At 38.5% G+C, this 16,132-nt stretch overlaps 1 protein-coding gene across 5 annotated transcripts in view; it reads right to left on the bottom strand.

Moving 5' to 3' along the window:
- Positions 1 to 16,132, bottom strand: part of UMAD1 (UBAP1-MVB12-associated (UMA) domain containing 1) — a 116,045-nt gene that overhangs the window by 29,511 nt on the left and 70,402 nt on the right. For all 5 annotated transcript variants that reach the window (XM_034760519.1, XM_034760517.1, XM_034760516.1 and 2 more), the window contains one exon: positions 4,521 to 4,606. In XM_034760519.1, the coding sequence (XP_034616410.1) occupies positions 4,521 to 4,606 (86 nt within the window). The remainder of the gene's footprint in view (positions 1 to 4,520; positions 4,607 to 16,132) is intronic.

Genomic DNA, 16,132 nt, shown 5'->3' with positions numbered 1-16,132 from the left:
TTTTCCCTGTTCCCCCAAGTACAAAGCCCACACATTTTAAAATCTAAATCAGATAGTGTTTAAAAATAAAAGCCAGTTTGCAATGAGAAAATAAGGCTTTGATTCTTTTAAACAACTGAACACCCCTGGTCAATTATGCACAACAAATATTTGACACCCATTGTAGTTTAACTGACAAATAGCTTTAAATAAATTACAATATCTTTGCAGAATATTCTTCTGAAAAGTTGGGTAATATTGTGTCTCTCACTAACACCACATTAAGTATATAAGATGGCAATCTGCAGTACAGAGTTAAATACAACAATTGTATAGTTTTTAGGGCTGTCAAGCAATTAAAATAATTAATCTCTATGCCTTAATATTTAAAAATAAAATAAAAGATTTACTCCCCCAGTAAAATCCAATATTTAATTCTGGAAACTTCTCTCCTCCTTCCTCTAAATACGTAAAACACTTTGAAATAATGCAAGATTGAAGGTACATTTTACATAGGTTATGAAGAGTTATGTTATCAGCCATTGTTGAGAGAAAACTTCAGGAAGGTTTGTTTTCTCACATCCCAGCCATAATTTACTGAATCTCCTCCAGTAGAGACAACATTGTGCATTTGACCTAGAAACCCAGATGGAACAACACATATTAAGGGTGAAATTCATCTTTTTGCAGGGATCCCTCAAAACAGGGTTTAAGTCGAACTTAAGTGGTGCACAGGTCTTGCGCTGCCCTTCTTCACAGGAATGAATTTCATGATAAAGGTCATTTTCCCAACACCATGCTCAGACAATTTGCATGGTTCTGAGATCAGAATAGAGACCAGCAATGATGTATATAGAGTCCAACCCTTGTCTACTAGAAAGTATGTTAAAAAAAAATTTAAAATATATACTGTTTTATATACTGCATTTCTTTGTCAGTTGACACAAAGAATCCTAACCTGAGATGGAACCATTATATTTGTTTTCATTCTGACCATTGATCGGTACAAGAGCCAGATTATGTTTTAGGAAAGTTTACAGACAACTCCCTCTTCCTCCAATGGCCAAACTAAATAAAAATGTGCACTTAAAATACACAGATAAACTATATATGTCACAATAGATCATACAAGTAGCATCTGTAGCATAAAGGGAGATGAAGAACATTCCAATGAGCAAATTGCAAAGAGAATAATCAAGCCGGGGGCAGATGTGACACTCAAGAAGAAAGAGTCCATTGTTTTATTAGAGGGGGAGTAAGGATTCATTGAAATGGATCCTCATTAGATGATTTAGTTTGGTTGATAAACCTCAAAAGGACCATAGTTTTAAATGTCTTTTTCCTTTAAGAATAAACACAAGATCAGTTATCAAAAATAATCAGTAGTATGAATAAATTATAAATTAAAGTTATACTACATTTTCAATCTTGGGACTCATGTTTGTTTTCTTGTTTAATCTTCTTCCAGCTCTTTTCCAGAAGCCTTTTCTACCAGTTCAGCAAATCAGTTTTTGGTTGCTCATTATTTTAAGCTAAACAACACTCACTAGTGATGATGAATTAAAGATTACCATATCAGGCACAGTTTTTAATCCAGATTTTAAAAAACCTGCAGACCTTATTTAGTGTCACCCACTATTAAATGAACAACACTAACATCATGCAGACCTCCAAGATACCAAGGACTTACTCAGACCAAGGCCTTCATGGTAATAAATGTCACAATGACACACAGAAAGCAGAAGGAGAAATAGTTCCAAGGCTAAATTAGATAGCTTTTCCTAAACATTTTATGTATGATGGTTAACAGGAAAAAAAAAACATTTCATTGTTGTACTGCATATATTTAAAACTACAGGACTATGCAGAGTAGGTTCATGTTTAGAAAAACATCATTTATTTATGAGGGGGAAAACTGAAGTGCTTGTGTGCGTACCATGTACAACATTTTTGGGGTGCAAATGCATTAACATGACATATGGATAGGTTCATCTTGTTTATCTGTAATTGCTTCTGTTTCAATGCCTAACTTATCTCATTATAATGCATTACACCAACATATTTATAACTTGTACCATACCATTACCAGAGAGCCATCTTTAAACTTTGCTAAAAGGTTCCCTTTCAAAATCAATACTGGAGTGTATGCTGAACATAATATCACAGTCTTAGCTATGTCTCCATCTAATTACTAGTAGTAACATTCTTTTCAAGCTGGAAAACAGGTAAGGGCTGACAATTTATGCCCAATCACAGAGGATATAAGTCTGTTACAGCTCTTCTCTATGGAGCTCATTTGTTCAGCTTAAACTGTAGTTGCTCAGGCCTTCAGTTCTGGGTGACTCTGCTTCAATTCTTAATGTGTTAGCTAAGATAACAATTGACACATTTTCATATTCCACACCTGACAAAGTTAGTGGGAAAGATCTTCTGATCACTTGTCTACATGTGGCTAAGACTTCAAATTTGATTGCCAAAAAAAAAATTGTTAGATTTCTCTGCATTCTTCTTGTTCTTGACTATTGTCCTAGAGTTTCTCATTTTTATTTTATTATTTTGGCTTATGTAAACCTTACTTGATCTTAAATATTTTCTTTAGTCTTCACTATTGTATAGATTAAATGTCCACTGCTACCAACAGACTAAGACAGAGTCAGAACTATTATGATGTAATCATTTATTTCAAATTCAAGTAAAAATCTTCAATACCTAATACCATGTAGGTTTCTAATAGGTTTGAAATAAAAAAATTGATCATACCAAGCTGTACTAGATCAGTCCTTCGCTAGTGCTGTCTGTGGTTGCTATCAAGTGTTCATACTGTGACTGGGTTCATAAAATATATGGTGCTCTTGGTCCATCTACAAGTCAGTACCCTATAACCAGATGGGGCTGGAAAACATCTATACTTGGGCCATTCACTTATAATGCATCACATCCTGGAGCATGCTTTGCTGTACATGTGGGTACGAGTTTGTTTTGATTAAGTTCAATTTAAAAAACTCACATTCTATCTTTGTGGCGTTTAGGACAATGAAAACAGTATTTGCACCAACGCCTATATATCATGAAAGCTTTGTTAAACCTTTACTTGCACTATCATTTGTTGAGGATTTGGTGGTATTTACATAAACTTTTAGATGCACCACTGATGCAAAGCATTCTTTTCTTTCTCACTCAACACTACTCTTCTAGGTGACACCCCGAGACAGTTTGGGCATCAGCTCTGCCTAGCCTGCTTGTTGGCCCATTGAGGACCATCAGCTATACAACTGACCCATTGAGAGAAGGCAGATAAACCTTATGACTCAGCAAGGCATGCAGGGGCATGCCTATGGACAGAACTCTAAAGCTTTCAAGCCATATGCTGGGCAGCTTGTGTTTGAAACAAAGGAAGCACAGGCCACATGGCAAAAAACTATAAAAGGCAGCTGCATCTTCTCCATTTTGTCTTCAAACCTGCTTCTTACCTCTGAAGGAACTTTGCTAAAAACTGAAGCTCTGAACAAAGGACTGAATGACCCATCCAAGCTGTGGATGTGTTCTGGAGGGACAGCAAACTCACCAGTACTGCTAGGAACCTGATATACGGACTTTGAAGTTTTTGTATGTATGTGACTGCTTTACCATTTAGCATCTCTTCTTGTTCTTTCTTTTTTCTTTATTATAAACCTTTAGTTTTAGACACTAAAGGATTGGCTGGCAATGTGGCATTTTGGGTAAGATCCAAACCTATAGTGAGCTGGTAATGTGGCTGACCCTTTGGGGTCAGAAGAACATTTTGTATATGTGAGCAGAGTTTAAAGTAACTTCTCACTGTACTGGACCTAGGTGCTGATTGGGAGCCAGAGACTGGAATGCAATAGATTGGGGTGGGGGGGGGGACTGTGATTTCTTTTTTGCTTCTTGATAACCAGTGTGGGAGATCAGAAGTGCAGTTGTGACTGCTTGGGGGGAGTTTAACTTCAGTGTTACCCACCAGTCTTGGGAGTATCTGCTCTCCCTTTCACACAGTCTATCCTGACCTTGGCTTTTCCAGCAAGGGCTACCCCAGGCAGATAGTTCAGTGGTTTGGGTGCTAGGCTGGAACTTGGGAGACTCAGGTACAATTCCCTACTTTGGCAATTCATGTGTGACCATGATCAAGTCATTTTCTCTGTGCCTCAGTTCTCTGTCTGTAAAATTGGAATACTACTACTTTACAGCTCCATGGTGAGGATACAAAGATTACAGATTAAGCAGCACTCAGATGCTATGCTAATGAAGACCATAGAAGAATCTTAGATTGATAGAAAAAGGCGTGAATGCAACAGCGCTATTAGAGTTGTGTTTCTCTACCATACTGACTTTTCTTTGACTCAGCAGGACCTCAGTTTATTTAGTTTAAAAAATTCAATCACATCTATGCCCTTGTCTGCAAAGCTAGAGCAAAATCTACTACCTAATATCCTTAGAAATCTCTGAAATAGCAGCAGTTTATTCGATACTCTTCTGCTAAGAAATGTCACCAAAGACACTTAAGGAAATGTAGTCTCTCTTACCTGAACAGGTTGACTGTATGTAGGTTCTGTCTCAGGAAATGCATTTTTATCTTTAGATGCTCTTCTCTGTTCATTAATTGTATCACCTATCAAAGCAAAAAAATAAATTTATTTTAGTGAAAGGTTTTCCATTTTCCACACAAACTAGTAAATCAATTTCTAGAGTACTACTTTGTAATTATATGATTCACTGTACAAGGGAGAATTAAGTCTATGTCATTTCCACATGTATATTTTCCAACTTGAAATCAAGGGGAAAAAACCATACACATGCATTTTGGAAAGTAGTCCACACAGTCATAATTAGTGGTGGTCCATGAGACAACAGATTAAGATGAGACCCAAATTATGAAAAAAATCTAGAACCCTTGTTTTAGGCTGTTCTGGGAATATTCCAGCAGAACCAGTCTGGGAAAAGCAAAAATGCCTTTGAGAGGCAGCAGCATAGTGGGGATCTGGAGCCTAAACACCTCTCTCTCTCTCTTCCCCCCCCCCCCCCCCCCCCCCCCGCGCTCTGCCCCCCCACCCCCCCCCCCCCTCCCCCCCCCCCCCCCCCCCCCCACCACACACACACACTTTTCAAAGGCATGCACCAGCCAGTTGTCTGCAGGCAAAGTCATAGTAAAATTCTAAAGACTATGAACTTGAATTGATCTTGAGGAGCAAAAGTAAAAATAATAATTTTAATAAACAATATAAGAATGGTGAGGAGATAATTTGGAAAAGTGCAAAAATTATTTTAGTCAGATTATCCTGTATACGCTCAATTATCCAAATAGCATATGAACATAAGAATGGCCATACTGGGTCAGACCAATGGTATATCTAGCCCAGTACCCGGTCTTTCAACAGTGGCCAGTGATGGATGCTTCAGAAGGAATGAACAGAATAGAGCAATTTATCAAGTGATCTATCACCTGTAGTCAAGTCCCAGCTTCAAGCAGTTAGAGGTTTGGGGGACACCCAGAGCATGGGGTTGCGTCCCTGACCATCTGCGCTAATAACCATTGATGGACCTATCCTGAATGAACTTATCTAATTCTTTTTTTAAACCCAATTGTACTTGCAGCCTTCACAACAAGTTCTACAGGTTGATTGTGTATTGTGGGAAGAAGTACTTCCTTATATTTGTTCTAAACCAGCTGCCTATTAATTTCTTTGGGCGACTCCTGGTTCATGTGTTACACACTTCCTTATTCACTTTTTCCACACCATTCATGATTTTATAGTCTGCTATCATTTCCTCCATTAGTTGTCTCTTTTCCAAATTGAAAAGTTTCAGTCTTATTAGTCTCTCCTCAAATGGAAACTGTTCCATTCCCCTATTCATTTTTATTGCCCTTCTCTGTGCTGCTTCCATTCTAATATATCTATTTTGAGTTGGGACAACCAGAACTGCACACAGTATTTAAGGTGTGGGCATATCAGGGATTTATATAGTGGCATTATGATATTTTCTGTCTTATTATCTGTCCCTTTCCTAATGGCTCCTAACGTGGTGTAAAATTTTTGGACTACCACTGCACATTGAGCAGATGTTTTCAGAGAACTATCCACAATGACTCCAAGATCTATTTCTTGAGTGGTAACAGCTAATTTAGAGCACATCATTTTGTATGTGTAGTTGGGATTATGTTTTCCAAGGCACATTATCAACACTGAATTTCATCTGCCATTTTGTTGCCCACTCACCCAGTTTGGTGAGATCCCTCTGTAACTCCTTGCGTGTTGGCTACTTTTGGGGGGCTTGTTAGGGCTTTTAAAGTAGCTTGTTGCTTTTTTTTTTTTGATTGGCTCCCAGGCCCAGCCAATCAGAAAGCTTGCATGGTGATTGGCATTTGGCTCCAGTTGCTGCATCACCTGCGTACCTGTGTGTGGTGATATGAAGGTAGGGTGATCTGATGTGCACGTGGACCCTGTGCTTTGTTAAAAAACAATTTAAAGATCCTGCCTGACTCCCGTCCCAGCGCCCGCCATTGTGGGTTGCACAGCGGCTCCGTGCACCATGCTGGACAGTTGCTGGGGCAGGGGAAGGGTGAGACGGGCCAGCTGTGCTTGGGGGGGGGAGGGAAGAGGGAGAGAGCTCAGGGGAGGTGCTGGGCCAGGGGCTGCAACTTATCCAGGTCCAGCAGCGAAACTTTCTGCATCATCCATGTGAATGGGGTAGGTGAGGTGGCAGGAAGAGCCAGGCCGGGGGCGGCAGGGGGAGCCGGGCTGGGAACTGAGCGGGGGGATACCCAGGCTGGGAGACAGGGGGAGCCGAGCTCCGGGGACGGGAGGTAGAACAGGGCACAGGACTTTGGGGCAGGGGGTGGAGGAACCAGGCTGGGGGGGAGCCGGGCTGGGAAGGGAAAAGAGCGGAAGGGGGGCAGAAGTAGACAGGGATGGCTGGGGGGGGGGGGGGGGGGGGGGGGGTAGAGCCAGGCACAGGACTGCTGGGAGGGCAGAGCTGGGCTGAGCTAGGGAGGACTGGAGCCTGGCTCAGGGGGCAGCAGAGGTGGGCAGGGATGGTGGGTAATTGGCAGGGGGATGGGGATTAGCTGGAACACGTCACAGATCTGTTACCTAAAAATGGCGGCTCAGGTGTGGGAATCTCCCTCACATCCTATTCAGTGAAGGCTGATACAGAGAATTCACTTAGCTTCTCTGCAATGGTCTTGTCTTCCTTGAGTACTCCTTTTGCACCTCGATTGTCGAGTGTCCCCACTGATTGTTTGGAAGGCTTCCTGCTTCTGATGTACGGTACTTGTATTTTTATTTTTTTGCTATTAGATTGTGTGTCTTTTGCTAGTTGTTCTTCAAATTCTTTTTTGGTCTTTCTAACTATATTTTTACACTTGTCTTGCCAGAGTTTATGCTCCTTTATATCTTCCTCAGTGGTATTTGACTTCCAATTTTTAATAATATCTTTTTGTTTCTAACCACCTTTTTTACTCATTTTTGGTCCTTTTTTTTTTTTTAATTTGGGCTATATACATATAGTTTGAACCTCTGTTACGGCATTTTAAAAAAAAGTTTCTATGCAGTTTGCTGGTATTTCATTATTGTGACTGTTCCTTTTAATTTCCATTTAACTAGTTTCCTCATTTTTGTGTAGCTCTCCTTTTGAAGTTAAATGCTATTGTGTGGGTTTCTTTGGTATCCCCTTCCACTCCCCATGGAAGTTAAACTTAATTAGATTATGGGTGCTACTTATGGTTACTACTGATTACTGCACAGAACCTTATTTTAGCCAGTTGCTCAACTGAATCACTCCCTTCTTCTTCCAGTACTTTAGGACTGCTCCTTGAACCAAAAGGGCAGGCCTCTCTAGAACGGCTCACTCTGAAGTTCATATTACTAGAGTCAATAACTTCAGCCCAATGGGTGGAGAACTGAGGAACCTTATTATCTTGCCACCATATATGCAGTGTTTCCAGATACTGTAAGGTTAAATTATTCCTAAAGTGTTTACCAAGTTTTATTATTACGCTGACCTTCTTTCCCAACCCTTTAGAATAGGCAACTGAATTATCTGGGTGTGAACTCAAGGTTTTGTTTCTTTGTTTTTTTCCATCTCATTCAAAAGGTTTAGGAAAGTTATTTGTCTGTTGGATAATCACCAATATGGAAAAGCTATTTTTAAGATCCCCCACTGATATACAGTCTAAGCATTTGTCTAACCTATGATCAATCTTCTTGTCCTTACCACCGGAGTGTCAGGGATCATTCCTCTAGAAGCATTCTCTGGTTCCTGGGCAGTAAGGACTGAGGCATCTGTTGTAGAAATGTGTACGGTTGTCATGTGGACTTTCCCACACACCATTAAGTCTCATCAGCTGGACCTTCTGTCTGTGCAAAAGACACTACAGGCAGCACTTTAAGGTAAGCCCTCTTCAATGGATACTGCTTCCTACACCAGTCAATTATCTCTAATTTTTTTCCCTAGGGTTGGAGAGAGGGATACATGATGACTATTTCTCACTGGCAATATATATATTTTATAAATAGCTCTCCAGCATCCTCTTGATTTTTGATGAAGGGTGACACTGTTCTGCCCTCTCTACTCTCTGATTCTGCTTTGGCAGTACCATATCTCACAGAAGAGAGGAGGGGTTGATATACCGAGCTCATTGTCACAAAAAACCTTTGCCTCCTTGATTCCAGGTAAGGGGAAAAAGTTGATGGGAAGAATGGGACTCAATGCTTTACTCTTACTGTCTTCCAGTAGGAGAAATAACAACAGAGTATTATCTGTGAGCAATATCCCCTTGTATTTACTTTTTAGTTTTACCATTTTATGATTTCTCATTTTCTCTAATTCAACATTTTTTGAAATTAGAGTTCTACAGCCCCTACCTTAGTTTACAAGGCACAGATGTTGTTCAGCAAAGAATATAGGTTATCATACAACTCCATATTTCACCACAAGACAACAATTTCTACAAAATTCAACAGTACAGATTTTTTGCTTTTTAATGAAGTCACTTTCTAAACGATTAATTCAACTGCAAGACAAATCAACTGATCAACCTGCAAGACTTCTATGAGCTATTCCACAGAAACTACATTTTTGTATATTATAACCAGCTGAGACAGCATGGCCTTTGCCAACTCTGCACTAACTGAATTTAATCCTAATGCAGTAGAAAAACTTTCTACTGTGCACTTCTTTTGGATCTCTCTCCCCATCTGTGCAAATTGCAGTGTCTCCCCCCATATATACGATGAGTAATTCTCAAAAATTTCATTTTAAAGTTCAACTTAAAACTGTATCCAAAGGACAATGACATATACACATGGAAAGGCTCTCAAAAACTCACTGACATAATATTTATGGATGGCAATATTTGTAAACAAATATACAGTTCAATTTGTGACTCTGAACTCTGAAAGTGGAAATTCTGAGGCTCATAATCATGATATTCTTATCCAAAATTACATCACTACAGTACACACTTTCATATGGACAGGATGGTACTTTCCTAGTACCATCTGATCAGATCAGAATCCTTGTACCATCGAAGATCAGAATTCTTAGTTTCTATCCTTGGTTCTGTTATGAGTCGCGGTGTTATCTAGGCCAATCATTTAACCTTTCTCTGCTGTTTTCTGTAAATGTGCATAAATATGAGTTACCTATCGAACAACAATGTTCTAAAAATGTTATGTTTATACAGTATTTTAAAATTTTCATATGAAAGGAGCTACGCAAGTGTGAATTATTATGAAGTTAGACATAAATTACAATGCATTGTAAAAACACTTTCCTTGCCTGTGCTACAAATTATGAAGTGCTTAGCTTGTTCATGGATTAGATGGCATCAAAGAAGCAGGAAAATAGGAAGATATATAGTAAAGAGAAAGAAAAAACCACAAGAAGGTACCGCAATGAGTTTAAAGGAAAGACAAACTAAGAGAGGAAGATTTTTTTTTAAATTAAAAAAAACAAACAAAAACCCCACATCACTAGACAAGAAAACTTAAAGTAGTGGTTCTTCTCAACCTTTTCCAAATCAGGGCCTCCCTTGGGGCCCTTCTTTTAGCAATATGGAAAGGAAAGGACAGTAGCAACCACCTAACACCTGTTTGTGGTTCCCCAGGTTGACCAATGTTCTGAAAAAAAATTAGAAGAAAAGAACAAAAGGGAAAAATGTGAGTGTTGTGAACATTGTACAAAATATGGGAAAGAATATGGGCTAATGAAACTGAGGGGATATAACTTTGCTCAAATCAGCTAACTATTTAGACACTAGACAGGTCTTTTTTAAAGCTCTCACTGATCACTTGTACATTCACCCGAACAACGAGCTGGGGAGGCTTTGCAGCACCACAAGGAGATACTTGCACAGTGCCTCATTTGATTTAGTATTAATAGATTAAAAATTACCTATTATACTTGCATGTAGTTGCTTAACTTTTTCCTTTAGATATATTTTAAAATTAACAACATAATGATACATCTGGAAGTAAGAGAAGAATATACAATAGCATAATTTGATCAAACTGAGGGATGAGAATGAAGAATGAATCTTCTAAATAGGTAATATTTTTATACGAAATAACTGTATAAAAACCTCTCCCCACAGTTATTATCCACTATAATTTGAAAAGAACTCTCCTACCCTACAGCTACCTCTCCGTACATGCGCCACAAAAATAAAATAAATAAATAAATAAATAACGCAATAAGCTGTAGAAAAAGCAATTTAAAAACTAATAGACTTGGCTTACAGGCTATAGTGTATCGTCTACATTTCCCAGGCAAGAATACTTGTAGATCAAGAGATTGTGTCCCCTCCTACCTATTACTTAATACAATCTCTCTCTAAATTGCAGCCTCTTTCAAAATCATAGGATTGCATTGGTGAATCCAGAGATCTAAGATTCTAATGGAAGTTTATGTTGCACCCATTGCAGCATTTGCATTCCATCACGACTTTCTTTGTGGGAAGATCAATGTTACTCCCAGGTTTATAACCCTAAGGAAAAGCAGATTCTTTTCCTCTAACATAATATTGCAAAATAATCTACTTCGTCCCCCAGTAATAATCTCCTGAAAATTCCTGGTGTCCTAAATGGTATACAGTAACATGAAACCATTACACAATGACAACATATGAAAAAAGGAATTCCGAACCGAAGACAATTTTACTAGACAGAGAGAGGGCATAACCTTTCCGCAGTACCAAATTATATATATATATATATCAACAGCTAACAAACACTAGTCTTGGTCTCCACAATAAAATTAACAGTAGTAATACACTTACTCATTTTAGTGACCTGATGTACTTTAATTTGTGTGAAAAACTGGCTATTTTTCCCTATTTTCATCACCAAAATTAAACATGTGTCTCTAACCTATGCTCAGAAACAGTGAAAACAACATCCAAAACCAACAGAATAGCTAATCTCTGGATCAGACTTCTTTCCTGCATAACCAACCCCATACAACAAAAGATTAAGTGCTATATTTTTTAAAGAGCAAATAGGTCAATAATGCGTATTATTGGGATTAGTGTTATTTTCAAATTACTTTTGTGCTTTAAAATGGTTTAACATTTCTAGGAACTTCACTTTAAGGCCAGTTTTGTAAAGGAGACTCTGAACCAGGGAACTCCTCATTTACTTTTATCCTCTAATATAAATGTATTTCCATATTGTTTATCAATTTAATTTTATAATTAAGGGTTTTTTTTAGAAAACATTTAGTAAAATTAGTTATGAAAAACCCACAGATTTTTCATATTTATCACTTTGATACATAAGAAACTTGCTAAAAACTGTTGATTCATTCTTTTTATTTTCTTGTTATACTTGGAAATATAACAGTACAACTTCCTTAGAAAAAACTCTGACCTTTTAAATACTGGGATTTTACGCAAGTCTGCTGATTATTTGAATGGAAATCATACAAAGATAAAAACAGATACTTCTTAACAGAATGAAAGAAAATTTATTATAATTTCTCTGTAGCTAGACAATTACCATAGACAAGCTATAATTTAGAGAGAAAAATCAAGGTGAATGATCACTAGAAGGCTAGTACACTAAAAATCCATGAAATACAGGCACCTTTTCAGCTGCGTCTTCCAGGTAAATGTGAAACAAAAACACTGCAAAATATGAGCTGCATTTATTTCATAGCTTTAGCAACACAGAGTTCATACAACAAAACAAATGCATTTATGGATTGTTTGGATATTGCATAAACAGATATAGCAAAGTTACTACCACCAAAAGCTTTATTACTTGTATCATTTGTGGACAAATTTAAAAACTACCATAACCGTAAATCATCGAACACTTATATTACAGTGAAGTATAATGACCACAAAGAGCCTGACCAGAGTCAGCTGGAAGTTTTCTGGTAGAATACTTTCAGTCGGAAAATGCCAATTCATCAAAATCAAAACATTGCTGGAATGTGCTGATTTCAATTAAACTTACGATGGAAACCTGCCTAATTTCCTGCCAGTTCACCTATCCCACCTTCACAGACTGACAAGGCTTCCAAGCTCCTGGCTCCTCAGCAGCATGCTTTGCTGGAAAGCCTGAGCATCCAGGCGCCACACTCTTTGGACGCATGGGATCCTTTAATTTCCTGGCTCCCAGTCTGATTATGCAGGCTATTGGAGAGTCCAAGTTCCTTTACAACAGTGGCTCTCAAACTTTTTTTTTTTTTTTTTTTTTTACTGGTGACCCCTTCCACATAGCAAGCCTCTGAGTGCGACCCCACTTACACATTAAAAACACTTTTTATACATTTAACTGCATTATAAATGCTGGAGGCAAAGCGGGGTTTGGGATGGAGGTTGACAGCTCGTGACCCCCCTCCCCATGTAATAACTTTGTGACCCCCTGAGGGGTCCCCGATCCCCAGTTTGAGAACGCCTGCTCTACAAACCACCTGGCAGGCTGCAACTGAGTAGAATCTCCCAGGGCTTTCAGGCTCCTGGCTGCTTCATAGCCCATCTGACAAGCTAGCAGGGAGACAGGGCTCCCGGGCTCTTCAGCAGCCTGGGGCTACGAAGGCTTCTAGTTCACCCGGGTCTGCAGCTCCTCAGCAGCAAAGGCTCCCAAACTCCCTGACAGCCTGCCTGTAGGAAACCACTGGGCAGACTCCTGACTGCCTGGCTCTGCTCCTCCACTCTCCAGACTCCTCTTGTTCTAAAATGATCAGCTGGCAGGATGCTATGGAGCTCTGGCTCCCAGATTCCAGGGGCTGCGTTGCAGGCTGGCTGGCCAGCTTCATAGGCTCCCAGCTGGCCAGTTCCCTGGCAGCTAATCTGGTGAAATGTCAGTTAGCCAGGGCTCCCTGAGCAGCCCAAGGAGGAAGCCAAAAGATTTCTGTTTTGGTTCTCCCAAAAGGTAGTAGGTCCTGTTAAAAAAAAGAAAAGAAAAAGAAAAAGCTTCCATCACAATTTGGTACAAATGTTTTTTCTTCAAAATATGAATGAGCCTTTTTACACGACAGAAAAATTGTTTCCCTGTCATCTCTAAACCTGATCTCTGGAAGAAAGTCTTCTTCTATATATTTAAATTAGGCCTGATCTTAGTTGCAATAAATTTCAAGGTTTGATTTTAAACCAGTTCAATTAAACCAACACAACATTGTATCTGGACAGTCTTAAAGTCCACTTAAACTTGGTTAATAATGATTTAATCTGTGTTAGTAAATTACAATTACAAACTAAACAGGACACTACCAGTTTTTAAACTAATTTATGTTTAACCATGCAGGCATTACACCCATTTAATGAAAACTTTTCTTTAAGAAAATTCTACCACCATAACATTCAACAATTTATTTCCTTACTCTCTCAAAAAAGTGAAAGATTAGGTGGTTTCGTAGTTTATAACCATGAAATATGCTACTGGTTTGAATATGACATTATTATATAGTAAATCAGAGGATCTTATAGTATACATCACATGTCATGCCGTACATCTTAATACTGTGGATCTGTAATTTGTAACCAAAACTGATGTTGACAGACAATTAACTTGCATGCAACTGAAGGAGAGAGGAAATGCATGATATGAATTAAAGTATTTCACTGCTTCAAATGAGTGCACTGGAAGAAACATTCAGCCCATCATCTATTTGGTGGTATTTAACTTTTAATAGAAATGCAGGGGAGGTTTGGAGTTTCCAGTTCATTCCTCAAATGCAAGGAACAACTGACCAGCTTTAAATTTTGGTCATTCATTTGGGTGCAAACTAGTATTTTTCTCCTTGCCATGTCTTGTGGGATACTTAACATTGTTCACTTCCTTCTCTGAGTCATTAATAGCATTGAAACTACAGATATGGTAGTACTGGGAATTCAGACTGTGATGAGTTTTAGTAAATTCAAATCATGTAGATTGTTTATTTTTTTTCTCCCTCTCAACGATATCTTCATTCCTATAAATATATGTCAGAAGATCGAACACACTAAGCCCGAGATTACAGTTCTTCAACCTTAAACCCTTGCTTGTGATTTTTCTTTTTTCATTTTCTCTGCCAGAGACTTTATAGGACGATACCATAAACACATTGCTTGATAGTTATCTTAAACAATATCATCTTTTATTACTAACACTCTAAACAAAACAAGTTTAACAAACTTTTTGTGGTTTATTTTGTATGTGGCTAGACAGCCATGGTTTTAACCCAAGGTTAGGCAACCTATGGCACATGTGCCGAAGGTGGCGCACGAGCTGATTTTCAGTGGCACTCACACTGCCTGGGTCCTGGCCACAGGTCCGGGGGGCTCTGCATTTAAATTTAATTTTAAATGAAGCTTCTTAAACATTTTAAAAAACCTTATTTACTTTACATACAACAATAGTTTAGTTATATATTATAGACTTACAGAAAGAGACCTTCTAAAAACGTTAAAATGTATTACTGGCATGGCAAACCTTAAATCAGAGTGAATAAATGAAGACTCGGCACACCACTTCTGAAAGGTTGCCGACCCCTGTTTTAACCACACCTATCATGTTACATAATGAAAATATAATAGAATCTGCACTACAATAATATTTTTTATATTGATTCATCAGTCTATTTAAATAATTAAAGTTACACTACCAAATGAAACTTAACTTTGGAGAAGTGCTCCTGGCCAATTTGTACAAAATGAGATTAAACAGTTGCAATTCTGTTTTACTGTTCACATTACCCAGTATAGCAGTGATCTTTTACTTTTCTTTGTTGACAGAAAAGGTTCTAAGTTTCTCAAATCTCAAAGAGCCCTGCATCCCGAAACTGAAGATTCCATTACTCCATAAAGCTTTTGAATTCTCATTCTTAGTCATCCTCCTAAGCATATTTGGTAATATCAAGAAACTGCAATACACCTAGTCAAACCCGCAACCACCACCACATTGAAACAGATCTAAACACTAAAAGGGTTAACTATTTGCATTTTAAGAAAGAACATTAATTTTGAAAAATTTGTTTCAGAACTTCCAGAAGCCTACTGTAAGGGTCACTATAAGCAAAGTCTCAAAGCAAATCAGTTTACCTAGAAGTACCATTTTGTTTGGGTCTGAGTGCAGATGACAACAGAAGGAAGACAGACAGAAAGAAAGAAAAGGAAGATGACTGACCTTCCGTGCTAAGAGGAGTACCATAAAAGGTACCTACACAGATAGAAATGGATACACTCAAATGAGTATCTGTAGAGGGGCACCTTTTACAAGTAAGACTAGAAGGAGAAAGCATGGCCATACACATCTCCCTTCCTTTGCTCTGAACTTAGTATCTAGCTGGACAAAATAGGCCAAAAACTGCCATCCAGTCATGTCTCTCTAGTACAAGCTAAGTTGGGCATCGTGTCCACAACTGAAAGATGGAAGTCTATGTAAAATGATATTTGAGACTTGGGGTGCATGTGCATATTCCAGTGCACCTGTTATGGTCCTTTAAAACTGGAAACTGAAGTTCTAGGTCACATGCGAACTTCTAGTCATGTGTCCCAGAGGAAATTACTGTAATGGATGAATATGTCTGTGTCAAATTGTGACCTCTATCTTGTGTTGTGAGTATGATTTTTGGTCAAGGGCTCTACTTTATACTGCAACTTTCATTTGAGGGTATGATCACAGAATCATAGAACCATAGGGGAGAAGGGACC

The sequence above is a fragment of the Trachemys scripta genome, chromosome 2 (genome assembly GCF_013100865.1).
Source record: "Trachemys scripta elegans isolate TJP31775 chromosome 2, CAS_Tse_1.0, whole genome shotgun sequence".
In the NCBI taxonomy this organism is placed as follows: Eukaryota; Metazoa; Chordata; order Testudines; family Emydidae; genus Trachemys; species Trachemys scripta.
Note: the sequence above shows the minus strand (reverse complement) of the source record. Positions and strands in the feature narration are given on the sequence as shown.